The 14,212-nt window shown below is 41.8% G+C and overlaps 1 protein-coding gene across 1 annotated transcript; it reads left to right on the top strand.

Moving 5' to 3' along the window:
• Positions 1-301: 301 nt before the first annotated feature.
• Positions 302-7,385, top strand: CNRIP1 (cannabinoid receptor interacting protein 1). The gene is made up of 3 exons (XM_015620743.2): positions 302-585; positions 1,238-1,382; positions 5,941-7,385. The coding sequence occupies exons 1-3, from the start codon at positions 407-409 to the stop codon at positions 6,103-6,105; spliced, it is 489 nt and encodes a 162-aa protein (XP_015476229.1). The 5' UTR covers positions 302-406; the 3' UTR covers positions 6,106-7,385.
• Positions 7,386-14,212: the final 6,827 nt, after the last annotated feature.

The following is a 14,212-nucleotide window of genomic DNA, read 5'->3' on the forward strand; positions in this document are numbered from 1 at the left end:
CCGGGCCCCTCTCGTTTCCTCCGGACGAAGCGCGGGATTACGGCTGCAGTAATCGGGGCCGGATTAACTCCCTGGAAACCGGCTGCAATCTGAGCAACTGCAAATGTCCCCCAAACCGGGATATAGGGCGGGATGATGAAGTGGAGGCGGGAGGGGTGGAGGGAAGAAGGGGGATGGGGGAAGACACATCAACCGCCCAGATGCTACACCGCGATTAGTGGGAGGGAAAATAAATAATCAAGCATCTCATCCGCTGCTTTTGGGAAGGGCTGGGCTGGCTGGGATCCGGCAGCCCCTCCTCTTCCTTCTCCCTCCTCCTCTTCCTCTCCCTCGCTCCCGGCCAGCCGCCTTTCCTCGGAGGGGGCGAGACGCGCGCAGAGCCCGCAGGCCCCCCCGGCCGCAAGCGATGGGCGACATCCCCGGCCTCGTGAAAATCAGCGTCTCCCTCAAGATCCAGCCCAACGACGGGGCCGTGTATTTCAAGGTGGACGGGCAGCGCTTCGGCCAGAACCGCACCATCAAGCTGCTGACCGGGGCCAAATACAAGATCGAGGTGTCGCTCCGACCCGGCACCGTCCAGGCCACGTAAGTGCGGCCGTCCTCCTCAGGGCGGCTCCCCCGGGCCTCCCCTCCCTCCCCGCTGCTTTATTTTTAGACGTTTAATGTTTTTTCCTGGCAGGCTGACAGCGCGGGGGTTCCGTGATTTCTCCCTCCCCGTTTCTGGGTCCCTGGCCAGCTGTTCCCAGTGCTCCGCCTGGCCGGCTCGGGGGGGCGGCCACGCTTGGGAGTCGTTGCCTTCCCTCTCCCTCCCCACCTTCTCCCGGAGCTTTTTCAAGCCCAGCTCCTTTTCTCCCTCCTTCCCCGCGGTTTTCGCTGGAGGAAGAAACCCCTCCTACACAGTGCCCCAGCCTCGCTGCGGCGCGGCAAAGCCGAGACCAGATGGGGAACCAGCTCTGGGTGGAGGCGCAGCCCCGCAGAAGAGCTTCGACTAACCTCTCCCTATCCATTCGAAATCAGATCCCGCCTGCCTCTCCCTGCTACTCCTTCCCTGGGTGACTGCAGAGCCCTGACATATTTCAGGAGCCCCAGTGAGTCAGCAGCACAGGCAGGCCTGCTAAAATCCCCGAAGCTTTTCCCCAGCACAGAGGCTACCAAGCTTGCAAACCCACGTGCAGGCTCCAAATTGCCAAGGAAGGGGGAATTCAGGGCTGAAAGGCTGGATCCTCTCTTTCTGTAGGACCATGGGCATCGGCGGTGTCAATGTCCCGCTGGAAGAAAAATCACGGGATGCACAGGTGGCCTCTTACACAGGGATCTACGACACGGAAGGGGTGCCCCATACCAAAAGTGGGGAGAGACAGCCCATCCAAGTCAACATGCAGGTATGTGGCTCTCCAAGCCTGGCATGAGAGGACAAGGGAGGGCAGCAGGGGGTTGACTCCCAGAGAGAGTGTGGTGAAATGTTCCAGGGCAAAGTCTGATCACAGCTGCCGCCTTCCTCTTTGCTTTGTGTCAGTAAGGTCGCTGGCCAGAACATAGCTGGAAAATACAAGTCCTGCTGCCTTCTCTCCCAGGAAAACAGCAGGGGCCAGGAAGAAGCAGGAAGTTTTCTAGAGACCTCTGTCCTGGTTTAGGGACCTGTCACCCCAGGACAACCTGCAAAACCCTTTGGGGTGCTGCAGCAGAAAGAATTGTGAGCTGAACCTCCCACCCCTTCTACAGGACATAATACATATATCAGGCAGCTCCCAGAGGTTCGTGGCCAGAAATCCAATCCCTTGGCATACAGGGACCCTCTTTTGCCTGGCAGCACCATTTCTTTTAGTGCAGAGCATGCCCCAAGCACAAGGGGTGGCTGCTCTCCCCTTCCATCTGTCACCTTCAGCATGCCTGACAACCTGCCAGAGACTAAAAGCATGCATGAGAACAACACCCAAGGCTGTTTTCTCTCTTTTTCCATATGTTTCCATTATCTGCATCCATGAGCCTAAGTTTATATTTAAGTGGCTCTTCACCCCAGTCATAAAAAGAGGCTCCATGTCCCCAAAGTGAGATGACAAAAGCTCCAGCCCACAAGGCAGCAGAGCTGACAGAAGAGCAGCAGGCAGATTTCCACAGGACTCTTTGGGTGGCATGCTCAGTTTTGGCAGTTTGTTTTCTCCTTCTCCTGACTATAGTTGTGAGAGATTCCTGCTGTTTATTCCATGTCTTCTGTACCAAAAAAAGGAATCAGGGCAGTAAGCCATCTTCATCTGAAGCTTTCTTAAGAGTCTGTTATGCAAGCCCACCAGATTTCAGCATTTTTATGACATTTGCTTACAGCACACAAGATTTCATGTTGCTCTTCAGTATTTTTTTTCTGGAATCATAGTTTGGTATAGTAATCCCCTTCTGAATAAGAACTGTAACATCTCCATTTGGTGTTTCTAATAATTACAGTGTGCCTGACTTAATTTTGGAGACCCACATCACATTACTATTTCATAATCTTATGTTATTAAGACTAGTATGGAGTACTACATTTATCATTTCTATATGCAACCATCTCCTTTTAACACCCAGGAAAACCAAACAGTATTATTTCACAACAAGCTGAACAAAACTGCTGGATGCCACTGTTGATCATTGTACCTTGTAATAGGAGGAGAAAGGACAACATTCCCAAAAAAACATCTGCTTTGACTAAGGAATCCCTATTTTGATGGTCACCTTTACCCTTAAGTGCAGCACTGAAGTGAACTCTGAAAATCTAGAAGTTTAACTTTTCCTTTGGAGAAAACCAAGTCAAATCATGATTGAAATGTAAGGAGAGTCTGATTTTCAGTTACAAGCTCTGACATGGCTTGTTGCAGCATCAGAATGAGTAGCCACAATATTTGCCTGAAGAGTTGCTTTTACAGATCAGATCCTGGGATATCAACCACGAAGCTAAGAGGATTTTCAAGCATTAACCAGGTCCTCAATTCCTTTTAGGAACTGATCTTGATAGATAGGTTGATCAGTAGAGACTTAGATACCCAGAATTGATACTTTTAAGTATTAAACATAGGCATCTCAATAAGGATTTACATGTTTAACTCATCATTTAGCTGCTTAGCTAAGCAGAGCTGTAAGAGATTTAGGGAACAAGTCTCAGATACCCCAGTCTGAAAACTGCTTTGAATACCTACTTCCTGAATCTTCAAAACTGAGCTCATTGCAAATAGCTTTAAATTTTCCTGTTTCCTTCAGCTATGAGGAACTTCTGCTTCCACTTCCTTTTCTAGAAAAGACAGAATCCTGATGCATCCTATAGTGGTAAGGACAATATTTGAGTCAGAAAAACTGACTTCACATTAGAAATAGATTGTGAGATCAGTCCTGCATTCAAAAACTAGTCCGATACTGCCCATCTAGTGTCTGAATGACTTATGGTCCATAAAGACCCATAAGAACTTCCTTCCTATCTGCTTTGAAACTTTAAGCAGATAATTCTTTGTGTTGCTATATTAATTGGCTAGTAGACATGCCAGAGTTTATACATGTTAAACAGCAATCCTGTTTCTGAATTCCAGAATCTGATTATCTGTTTCTATTACCTGACTGGTCAATCATGCACACTATCCAGAAACTGATAAACTGTCTGGCAAATGGTGTAAACTAAGTTAGAAGCCTGGTTTTGGGCCTAATTTTATTCTTGATCAGACTAGTCTAAGATTGAATAAAGAAGCTAGAACTCTATTTGCAGTAATAGCTATCAAATCATCTCAGCATGCAAATGTAGAGGGAGTGATTGAATAACTACTCCTACAGCACCAGATGACAGAGAAGAGCAGACAGGGAAATACACTTAACCTGAAGCCTGACCTGCAAAGAGTAGGGCTGTTCTTCCTCTCTGGGGATGCCCATATACAAGCTCAGTGGAGCAGCCAGGATTCAGCTGCAGGAGCCATGGGAATTCAGGGGAGCTCTGAGGATGCAGAATGTTCATCACACCACAAAGCTTCTGTGTGTGCTAAGTACTGGGCTGGGGGAGGCACATGGTAGTAGAAAAGCTCTGCAATTAATTTTTTCCTTCTCCTGGAAACCCACAGCAGACAAACTTACTCAGGGTAGCTCAGCAAACTGGGTCATTGAAGGAAAACTAAATTTTCTTTCTTCATCTGTCTTTTTGAAATTCAGATCCTTCATACATTAGTGAAATGAAATGCTGCTCCTATGTCATAACACCTTCTACAAATGTTATTAGAAATGCCTTTTCTTCGTTAGTTTCTACTCTGAGCATGGCTGATGCTCCCCCTCTGATGAATTTTGTGGACTGTGTACATTAATATTCAATGTGCTTAACCTTTACTGTCATGCATTATGAGTGCATCATGTACTATCAAAGATGATTGATTAAAAATAAAATCCCTAATTAAGATTTTAGTTGCTGGGAGAGAGAAAATAGCTTGTCCATCCGATTCTTTCTTAGTCAAAGGAAGTGACAGAAGTGTTTCAGTTACTCCTTCAAGGTAACACTTGTAACTGGAGCTGAATAAAACCCCTCCACTTACAGGACACAGCAACTTCTGCTATTGTCAAGGCTAAATTTAACTTACTACAGTGGGCGGAGGGAAGGTTTAAAGTAATGTCTGCTATACACCAGAACCTTACAAACCACATCTTGAATTTAAACAACAACAACAAATGTGTCCTTCTGAAAAATCTGAATATAGGAGACTCTGCTTGTAAATCAGGAACAAATTCTCAAAAAGGGCTTTCATACTGACTTTGCAAGTGTGATTATAGCAGGCAGATGATCAAAGATCAGCTCCCAGGCACATGATAGGAATGGAAAACAGTCAAGTGAAGAAGCTGTCATTAAAGTGAGTGATGGAAATACTTAAAGGGAAAAAACACAGAAGAATGGTGCCATTCAGTAGCACTAAATTCACTATTTAGTATCTTCTAACAACGTAACACAATCAACAAGCCATACTGGCTTGGGACCAATGGCAATACACACAGGCTTCACACTTGAGATTCTCTGCAATGTCTCAAGGCATAGGAACTCAAATTTTCCATTACCATTTCCATTACCAAAACTGAAATCATAAATTATGCTTGACAGCTTCACTGAGGTTTTTCTGATGTTGTACAGGTGTCTAGCAGTGGCTTAAAGAAGAAAAACACCTTCATTTTACAGAACATACTATAGCCATAGTCTCCTTCACTTCAAGGCTGCATTCACAGACAATTTATAGTCAATGTCTCACTACTTCACTGTATGAGACACTTACCTGGTCAGCACACTGATTATCTCTTTACTAACTCCTATTACTCAGCTGCACTACCACAGTCCAACTAGCAGTTACAGATATGCACACAGAACTTCCCTTGCTTATGTCTCATTTAAATATGTGAAATAGGATCCCAGGAAAGTAGTAAGAGCCACACATCTCAGTCAAGAACATTGCAGACACAAGACTCCAAAATGCAGACACATTAAATGTTTCAGACTAAGAAAAAGAAGAATCTTCCCAATCCCAACTGCAGCCTCTAGGTATGGTATAAAGGTAAAGTGATGGTCTGTATCACTGCAGATCACTGGTACATGATCTGCAGTGTATACAAACTGTGTCATCCTAAGAAAGATTATGGCTTTGATTCTTGTTGTTAGTAACATTTATGTGTATGGCAATTTAAATATTTTTACTCCTTCACCTATCCCAGATGTGAGTGCAAGAGAACAGTACATACAGAATCTGATCCTTCATGTTTTATGTATGGCTGCACATAAAAGACTTTCTGATTGCTAGAGTAGGTTTTACAGGTCTTTGATTTATTGATCTCAATAAACAATAGTCCTTATAACAAGTGTTTTATGTTCTGCAGTTTCACAAGTGTTATTTCTCAGGATGAGAGAGAAACCAACAAAATAATCAGCTGACTAACACTGGTATTCCCTCTTCCTCACAGTTTAATGACATTGGCGTTTTTGAGACAGTCTGGCAAGTCAAATTCTACAACTACCACAAACGGGATCATTGCCAATGGGGAAACAGCTTTGGCAGTATTGAGTACGAATGCAAACCAAATGAAACACGCAGTCTCATGTGGATCAATAAAGAGACCTTCCACTGAAGAGATGGGAAACCAATACTGCTGGACAATCTCTCTAAAGAGAAATCTACCTTTTAAACCAGCAAGAAGCCTTAACCAAGGCATACTGTAACACTGCTTTGTCCATAAGGTTCCAACAACTACATTGTATATACAGGTGGTGCCACTAAAATATTTGCCTATTACTGTATTTTAAGTTTACCATGGCATCTGCAACGTTCTTTATCTGTCACCCTGAGAATACTGAAAGGTTCATGGTAAAGGATATCTGATAGCTGGGTAGAAAGTCATATCATAATACTGTTGTAAGTATTTGGATTATTCTGACTAGATGTAACAACTTTTGTGAAGTGTTTTGCTTCATTGCTTAGAATTTGGATTAACATCACATTGGTGATTTCTGTATTTACATTTGTGTTTGCTCCAAAATTGGTGTGTTCCTTCATGCATTTTGTTGTAATGTCCTCCCAGTGGACACCAAAAATTAAAAATATGGTTATTTGTATGTTTAGCTAAATGGCAGCTAATGCACTGTTGGTATTGTGCTCTCATACCAAGTGATTTGGGAACTCATTCTCCCTTTTGTTAAGTGCTGTAAAATATTCTGTGAAGTTTGCTAATTTACCAAATCTCTCAAAGAGGATTCTTTTTCAAGTTTCCCAGTCTTTGAAATATCATTAGGAAATGGTATAAAACCTGATGAAGGAAGAGCAATAAACCAGTTGTGTTATCCAAGACATCTAACAACATGGCTAAGACCTATCTTAAGATCATACAGTATCTTTGAGAGATACAGCAGCTATACTTAATTTAATTCTTAGAGTAAGAGTTCTGATATTAAACTCCATTTTTATTTTATGGCACATTGCTGGAATAATTTAAATCTTACAAATTAACATTTTCAAGCCTGACCACTGTATTTATTGACAAGATTTCTGACCAACAAACACTCAGTAGTGTGAAGGGCACAGATCCCAGTGCATGTTTATACATGCACTGCACTCTTTCAAATAAAGATAAGCATGTAAGCATTTGCATAGTTATGACTAAAGGTGCTTCATAAACACTAGATCAGTGTTTAACAAAAAGAGAAAACACAAAACAGACATATCTGTTATTTCAGTAAAGACAGGGAAGCAAGGAAACAACTGCACTTGTCCCGTCCCCAGCTTGGGTTGAAGAAAGCTGCCAGTTCCTGCATATCCGTTATTTCCTGTGTGAATAATTTGTAAATTGTGTATGTAAATGGTAAACATGACTTTTGATCTTTGTAATAAAGGAACTAAACAATTTCTTCTCTACTATGGCCATCTAAATGAGCTGAAAACACTGTATGAAAAAAGGCAGTGGATTTAGAGAGTCAGACAGCAAAGGCTATGTAGCCAGTGCTTTCTGAGAATGCAGTCCAAAGTACCTTATGTTTTTCACTCAGAGCTACTGTTTCTAGGACACACAGATCCACTGTGCTAAAATGCAGATGGTTAATGTAGAGCTTATTAACATGCAGTTAGTTCCAGTAATATAGTGTGAAAAGTAAAGATTTAGGACAGAATTGAATTAGCAAAGAAATCTTTTCTTGCACTGAATATTAATAAAAAGGATTTGAGATTGTTGAAAGTTGGAGGTTTCTACAGCCAAAAGAACTGTCAGTGACACTGATGTTATGCACCACTGGAACAGTGAGCTAGCCAGCTGCATCTCCACTCTAAGATAACATTATATGGGCAGATCTTACTGAAATGAAAATCTAGAAATAATCTTCTCCATTAACTTCTTTCCTAGACTTTTCCTAGAGAGAATTCTTCAAAATGAAAATACTGACCAAACTGAAATCTGCATTTCAGACAGAAGTGCTGTTTACCAGCATTTTGGCAGAAGTTTCTAGATAACATGCTTTAATGATTCTAGACTTCTAGTAGTGAATCAGTTCTGTCTCTACATTGCTAGAAAAGTGATTTTATTCTGCAATAATTTATCTACTTTGGTTTATTATGTTTGTACATATGAACACATATGCACACCGGCACACTGGAAGAAATACATGTGACTCATAAATCCACAAACTTCTGTCCTAATAAAAAACAAGTAAGACCCACAGTGTCCTAGCTCTTCAGCATTTTAAAAAATGCTGCAATGAATAAATCCAGCTAATCCTGGCACAGGAGGGTTGTTATTCTCAGCCAGCTGGAAGCATACCCTTCCTAAGGCAAATCCTCATGCCCACATTAATGCCAAATAGGGCATGTCTTCACTTACAACCTAGCAGCTCCTGTAGCAATTCAGGTCAGAGGATGCTCAAGAAAAAGACTGCAGATGGAGCAAGATGCTTTTAAAAGGAAGGAGAGAACAGCAAGAGCAACTGTGTTGTACATGTTCCATATCCTGAGACTGAACACTGCTGCCCAGGATTGCAGCACCCCTTTTATAGACAGCAGCAGAGACAGAAAGGATGAGAATGGGTTAATCTCTTCTCTGGGGAAGGTGTAAATGGCATTTATCAGCTCTAATATCCTTCTCCCCTAGGTGAGGTTTAGGCATACAGAAATGTGATTTGAATTATTCTTAATTAGAAGATTATTCACATGATGTTGGTTGAGTATCCATACCACCAGCTCCACACAGGTAAAGCAAAATAGTCCCATAACTTCCTCTTGCTCATCAAGTGCTTTGCTAACAAAGAAAACATTTGCTCCTAGTGAAGGAGACCCAAAACTTCAGCAGTTCCCTGGAAAGAAATGTTTTGAATTTTTTCATTCAGGACAACTCTGTTGAATATTCATGGAATTTGAGTCACTACAAAACTGTTGCTGTGACAGTTCAATGCATTATTCAGTCAGCAGCATTTAAATCTCCAGACAAGTTTGTTCTTTACACAGCTTTTTCTAATTAATATTTCCATTTTTATACAGAACTCCGTAATTCAGGACACAATACACTAGGATTAAATATATGTGTCAGAAAATGCTGACCATCCAGCTGAAACCACAAAGCACTCATAGCTGGAGGTTTTATAAATGAGAGACTTCAAGATTTTTGTCATGAAGTGTCCAGTTGTCAATTTCATAAGAAAAATGAAATTAACATTCCAAATATTTGTGTCATTTTTTCATCTATATTTAGAGGTAGCAGATAGCTCTTTGATACTGCTGAGTAACAGGACTCAAAAGCAAGTTATTAGTTGTGATTATTACAGTTGTGGTCCTGCATAGGGTTTGTATTAGATCATTAGATTTTGCACAATGCTTTGTGTTTAGTGCAGCTACTACAAGCTTTGGTGTCTCCTACCCTCTGACAGTATATGAAACAGAAATAATATACCTCAAGTCTCAATGCTCTACCTTCATATGGTAAAGAGGTTTTACTGGCTTCAGCTGAAGCCTTGTCCATTGGTTTGCAAATGCAGTGACCCTTACTGATTCCAGACTAGCAAAGAATCACAAGACCTCATTTATAAAATGTATAAAAGATGTGAACAGAACCTCTGTACAATAAAAGCATAAGCTTTGTAATACAAGGCTTTTGCATGCCAGCAGAGGTTCTTTTTCACTTAGTTAAGAGCAATGCCCTCACTTGCTATGTAAAATTTTAATGTATGGGCTGTGTGCTCCATTCCTCTAAAGCCTCATGCAAAGCTTTGATTAAATAAGGATGTGGCACGTTGTAAATGCTAACCTCTTTCTGAGATCTGAAACAAATGCTATGACTTTCAAAATTCAAAGCAGCGAATGTTGCCTTAATAGCTACGTCAACCCTGAAGCACAAAGAGCAGTATAATGAGTCCTACAACATCCATGTTTTCCCTTAACTCTGCAAAGCTCCCAAGTGATGACTTGTGAAGTCCCCTTTAGTGTAGCTAATCCAGACCTTTGGCCAGGAGATACACGCACTCCTGCCCACAGGCCTCCCCTGCTGCATGCTTGGCACCTTTCACCAGCATTCCTTGGACTGCTTCCTTTCCCCCCTCTCCCTGATACCAGGATTTAAGGCTTCAAATCCCTATGAGCCTTGGCTTTCAGCCTTAGGAAGACAAAGTGGCATCAAGTTAGGAAGAGACAAACCAGTTCTCTCTGTGTCATTTCTCTGTCTCTGCTGGAAGGTTTTGTGAGTTCTCCCACTGCAGCCATTGGAGTTTGCAATCTTTTGACCCACAGTGAATTGCACTATGACCACATAGACACAAACACATCTCCACTGGAGACACAGCTTAAAAAGCAATGACAGACAGCCTCTACATCAATTTTTATGCTAAAAATATTAAATAAAAAATAAATAAATTCATAGCAGCATGTCTGCATTGACCAAGCTCTGATTGTCTGTTCTCACTCAAATAAACCTGAGTCTTGATGCTGCTATCCATGTACAAGTGCTTTGCATGCTCTCTGTAACACCTTTGTTTCCCTCCCCCAGAGAACAGGCATTCCTACTTCCTTTATCCCAATAGTGAGGAACAGCCTGGTATTCCATCTAGGATCTGCAGCCTTTGAACAATCCTGGGAGAAGAAATAATAAACTATCAGTGGATGATGATGAAGGCAAGAACTGTGCTGGTGGTTAAGTGGACCTTCTGCTCCTTCTCAGCACAGTAAAGACAAGGTTGGGAGCCTGCTGTTATGGGAGTGACTGTGACAACACTGTCAGTAATAACCACATGAAGCTACAATCTGTGTGCTACAGGGACCAAATGTTCTCAGAAGTTTGAACTGAATCTTTATGAGTTTACTGTGAGGCCCAGAAGATCTGCAAACAAGTGGCAGTAGTGCAATATCACAACATACCCTCTCTTCTGACTGTGATGGATGGCACCCTCCTGCTCACTAAGTTGCTATGCCAACACATTCACCTAAGGCACTTCCACATTTCAGACTTGCTGGAGAGAACAAGCTGTGGCCAATTCTGTGCACAGAATATATAATCTGAGTTGGTGCTTTTTTTTATTTGTTGGTTGTTGGAGGGGTTTTTTTAATTAACTGTATAATTTTCACTTCTGGCTTCTGAGACTTCTCTGGCTCAATGCTATGCCACAGGTAAGTTGAACAAATGTAGGAAACACCAGGGTATGAAAACACAACTGAGGTCATCCCTGTTCAGTATGGAAACTATATGACTACCCTCCAAAAATTTAAAAATCATTAAAACAAACAAAGAAAAAAGGTATCATGCATCTATTCTGTTCAAGTCTGGCAACATTTTGTGTATCAGGACAAGGTAACAGCCAGATATAAATGTGCTGGTTAGCTGATTTTTAAATTCACAATATTTACACTGAAATTTGCTACCCTTAAGGTAGGTAAGAGGTAGATGGGTAAGAAAACAGAAGTCCCAAATGCACTTCTGGTACAAAGTTCCACCAAAACACATGGAATAAACAGGAGAGACAAATTTGCCCTAATATGCTAAAATGTGAATTAATTTCTCTTACTTATAACAGATCTGCAAGAATTTAGACCTAACAATTTTAATACAGATTAAGTATAATTTAAAGACGTTGAGGAAATACTTCCAGGGAGCTTGTTTGTTATAAATACAGTGATAAGATTTCCTCTACAGATCATTTACCCTATCTTAGAAAATACATTTATTTTTCTCCAGGGAGCAAGAACTAACATTTTGCACCTGGAAGCAGGTACAGAATAATTTGTAGAATAAACTTACAGAGCTGAAAAAATTCTTGCAGGGTTTTGTTTTGTTGTTTTTTTCTTTTAATAAAAGCAGCTATCAATTTTGACTTCTTTCTGCTTCAGCCCTGCAATACCAGCAGCAGCCCTGAAACACAAAGAAGGAATGCTGCCATATACTTAGCTCCAGAACTCAGAATGTGCTTTTGATGCACAGGCACTGGGGGAAACAGTCACTAGGAGTCTCCATATGAAAGTGTAACAATAGCAGAGAACTCCCAAGACATCTCTTTTGGTAGTCTCCATCTCAGCCAACTTTAATGCTTCTCAGTTTTGCTAGAAACTCTGTTCCTAACCTGAAAAATCTCCTACTGAACTCCCCATGGCTTTTATTGCTAAGTAGCTTTAAGCTTCTGGCTTGCTCAACTCAGTGTCTTTCAGTAACCTTACACAGATTCACACAAAACTCAAACTTCTCAGGTTTCACATCCTGTCATTGCCTACCTACATCCCCTCTCTCTCATCTTTCATCTGTAATGGAGAGACAGAAAAGCCTTTCTCTTCTCTCAGCATTTGCTGTTCAATCTACTACTTGTTTTCCTTCAAAGCTCTGGAGTAAGTGTCTATTTACAAAATATAAGGCCCCCAGTCATTCAGTAACTTTTAATGTAATAATCCAAGAGGGTGGGAGAAGCAACACCATGTTAGATGGTATGGAATAAGCAAGGAAGCTCTTATACCTCCAACACAGAGGGCATAGCAACTGAGTACATCATTACTCTGTGGAGCAGCACTCCTCAGGATGTCAGAGGAGGTACTCCAAGTAGAAGTTGGCACAGCTCAGCCAAGCCAAGCATGTTGCTCATGTTGCTGAACAACATTCAAGCTAGTTTTATACTACATAACAAAGAATTTCAATTGAGGAGAAAAAAGGGTGGAATCAGTTTTAGCCCATCTCTTTCTCACCTCCTGGGCTTTTATTAAAATCTCATGGAAATGAAAAATTAAATGTGACAATGGTCTTTAGAATGCAGTGAATAAAAGTAGGCTGACTGTCAAAGTTCAGACCAGCTCTGAGTTTCCTGCTGTTTAGCCCCTTTAATGCAGAATTCCTGGAAGGAGGACAAGGCTTTAGTGCAATCTGCAATAGGTGAAGCAAACCAGTGCTTTAAGTTACTTCAAGAACACCAGAAGATGTCTCTGAAATAGTTTTAATCATAGTCTATAAGTTTTCAGACAAGACTTCATTTAAAGTGAGCAGGTACAAATTATTAGTCATTCCAGTCAAGAGTAAATGTCCAGCTCTGGTAAGTTTTCTCCTCTGTATTTTTATCATTATTTCAATTCCCACAGCTGCAGTAGAAGAAAATTAACTGCTGAGGATTCAGAGATTTACAGCCACTTCTTCAGGTCACAGTTGCTCTGCAGAAATCACTGCCATATGAATACTAAAAACAGTAAAACTTTTATTTTACTTGTGCTCTCTTAGTGAATCATGATGAACCATGGGACTTATAAAGACTAATTTCCTGTGATTTTCTGTTGATTCCCTGGTGTTATAACATTACAGTTCTACTTATGATGCAGCTCCTCTATCATTATGGGCACTAATTTCATCCAGGGTACTGTGTTTAGATTTGTACTTTCATAAAACTAAAGCAACTCAGTAGGGGCCTCAGCCCCTCTTTTGATTTGCATAAAAAACTTTCAGTATCGGGGGTGGAGGGGTGCAGAGAAAGGAGTAGAGCAAGACAAAGTGTGCTCGACGTGAGCCTCAATTTCTTAAGAAACCAGACAAAAACTGCCGTAGGGAAAAAAGCAGCGATCAGAAATACTCCAGCCAATCAGTAGATGGAGCTACTAACAGGAAATACAGAACCCTAGAATTGGTTTGGTTATAAAAGACCTTTAAGATGATCGAGTCCGTTTGTTAAGTGTGCCAAGTGCACCGCTGAACCAAGTCCCCAAGTGCCACGTTCACACATCTTGACCCCTCCAGGCACGGTGGCTCAGGTGCCAGGAAGGAATTCTCAATCCCAGGAGCCATTAGTGAGCTGTAAACTACAAGTAAAAGCCTCCCTATCCCCATCAGAGCTGCACAGACCACTTCTCCTCCCACCGGAACACGGCTGTCTTACAGAACCCAGAGCATGGGTTACATGCAAAAGGGACTCCCCTCTGCTATTGTTGATTTTCTTTTAATCCAAACTGGCACCTGAAGAGCAGCAGCCAGGGAGTGCCCTGTGCTGCAGAAGGAGATCAGAGAGGTCCAAGGGGTCTCACAGAGCACTGAACCTCACTGCTAAGGCACTTCTTCCAACATCTCTCCTGACCTTGACTTGAGCCTTTGTTGCATGCAGCCTCGTGAAAATTTCTGCTTGCCCCCACCCAAGTCCGGAATTTGCATTTCTTGACATGCACAAGCATTAGGACTGTTCACCCAAATTATAACACCTTCACAGTTCTCATAACTGAGGATAATACTGCCTTAACAGAGCAACGATTCCGTGCTT

Source organism: Parus major, chromosome 3, assembly GCF_001522545.3.
Source record: "Parus major isolate Abel chromosome 3, Parus_major1.1, whole genome shotgun sequence".
NCBI lineage: Eukaryota > Metazoa > Chordata > Aves > Passeriformes > Paridae > Parus > Parus major.

Bases quoted from the DNA above. Each gene is read 5' to 3' on its own strand.
- CNRIP1 (XM_015620743.2), top strand. From the start codon at position 407: ATGGGCGACATCCCCGGCCTCGTGAAAATCAGCGTCTCCCTCAAGATC. The intron at 586-1,237 runs GTAAGTGCGGCC...CTCTTTCTGTAG, and splicing joins CCCGGCACCGTCCAGGCCAC to GACCATGGGCATCGGCGGTG. The intron at 1,383-5,940 runs GTATGTGGCTCT...TCTTCCTCACAG, and splicing joins CCATCCAAGTCAACATGCAG to TTTAATGACATTGGCGTTTT.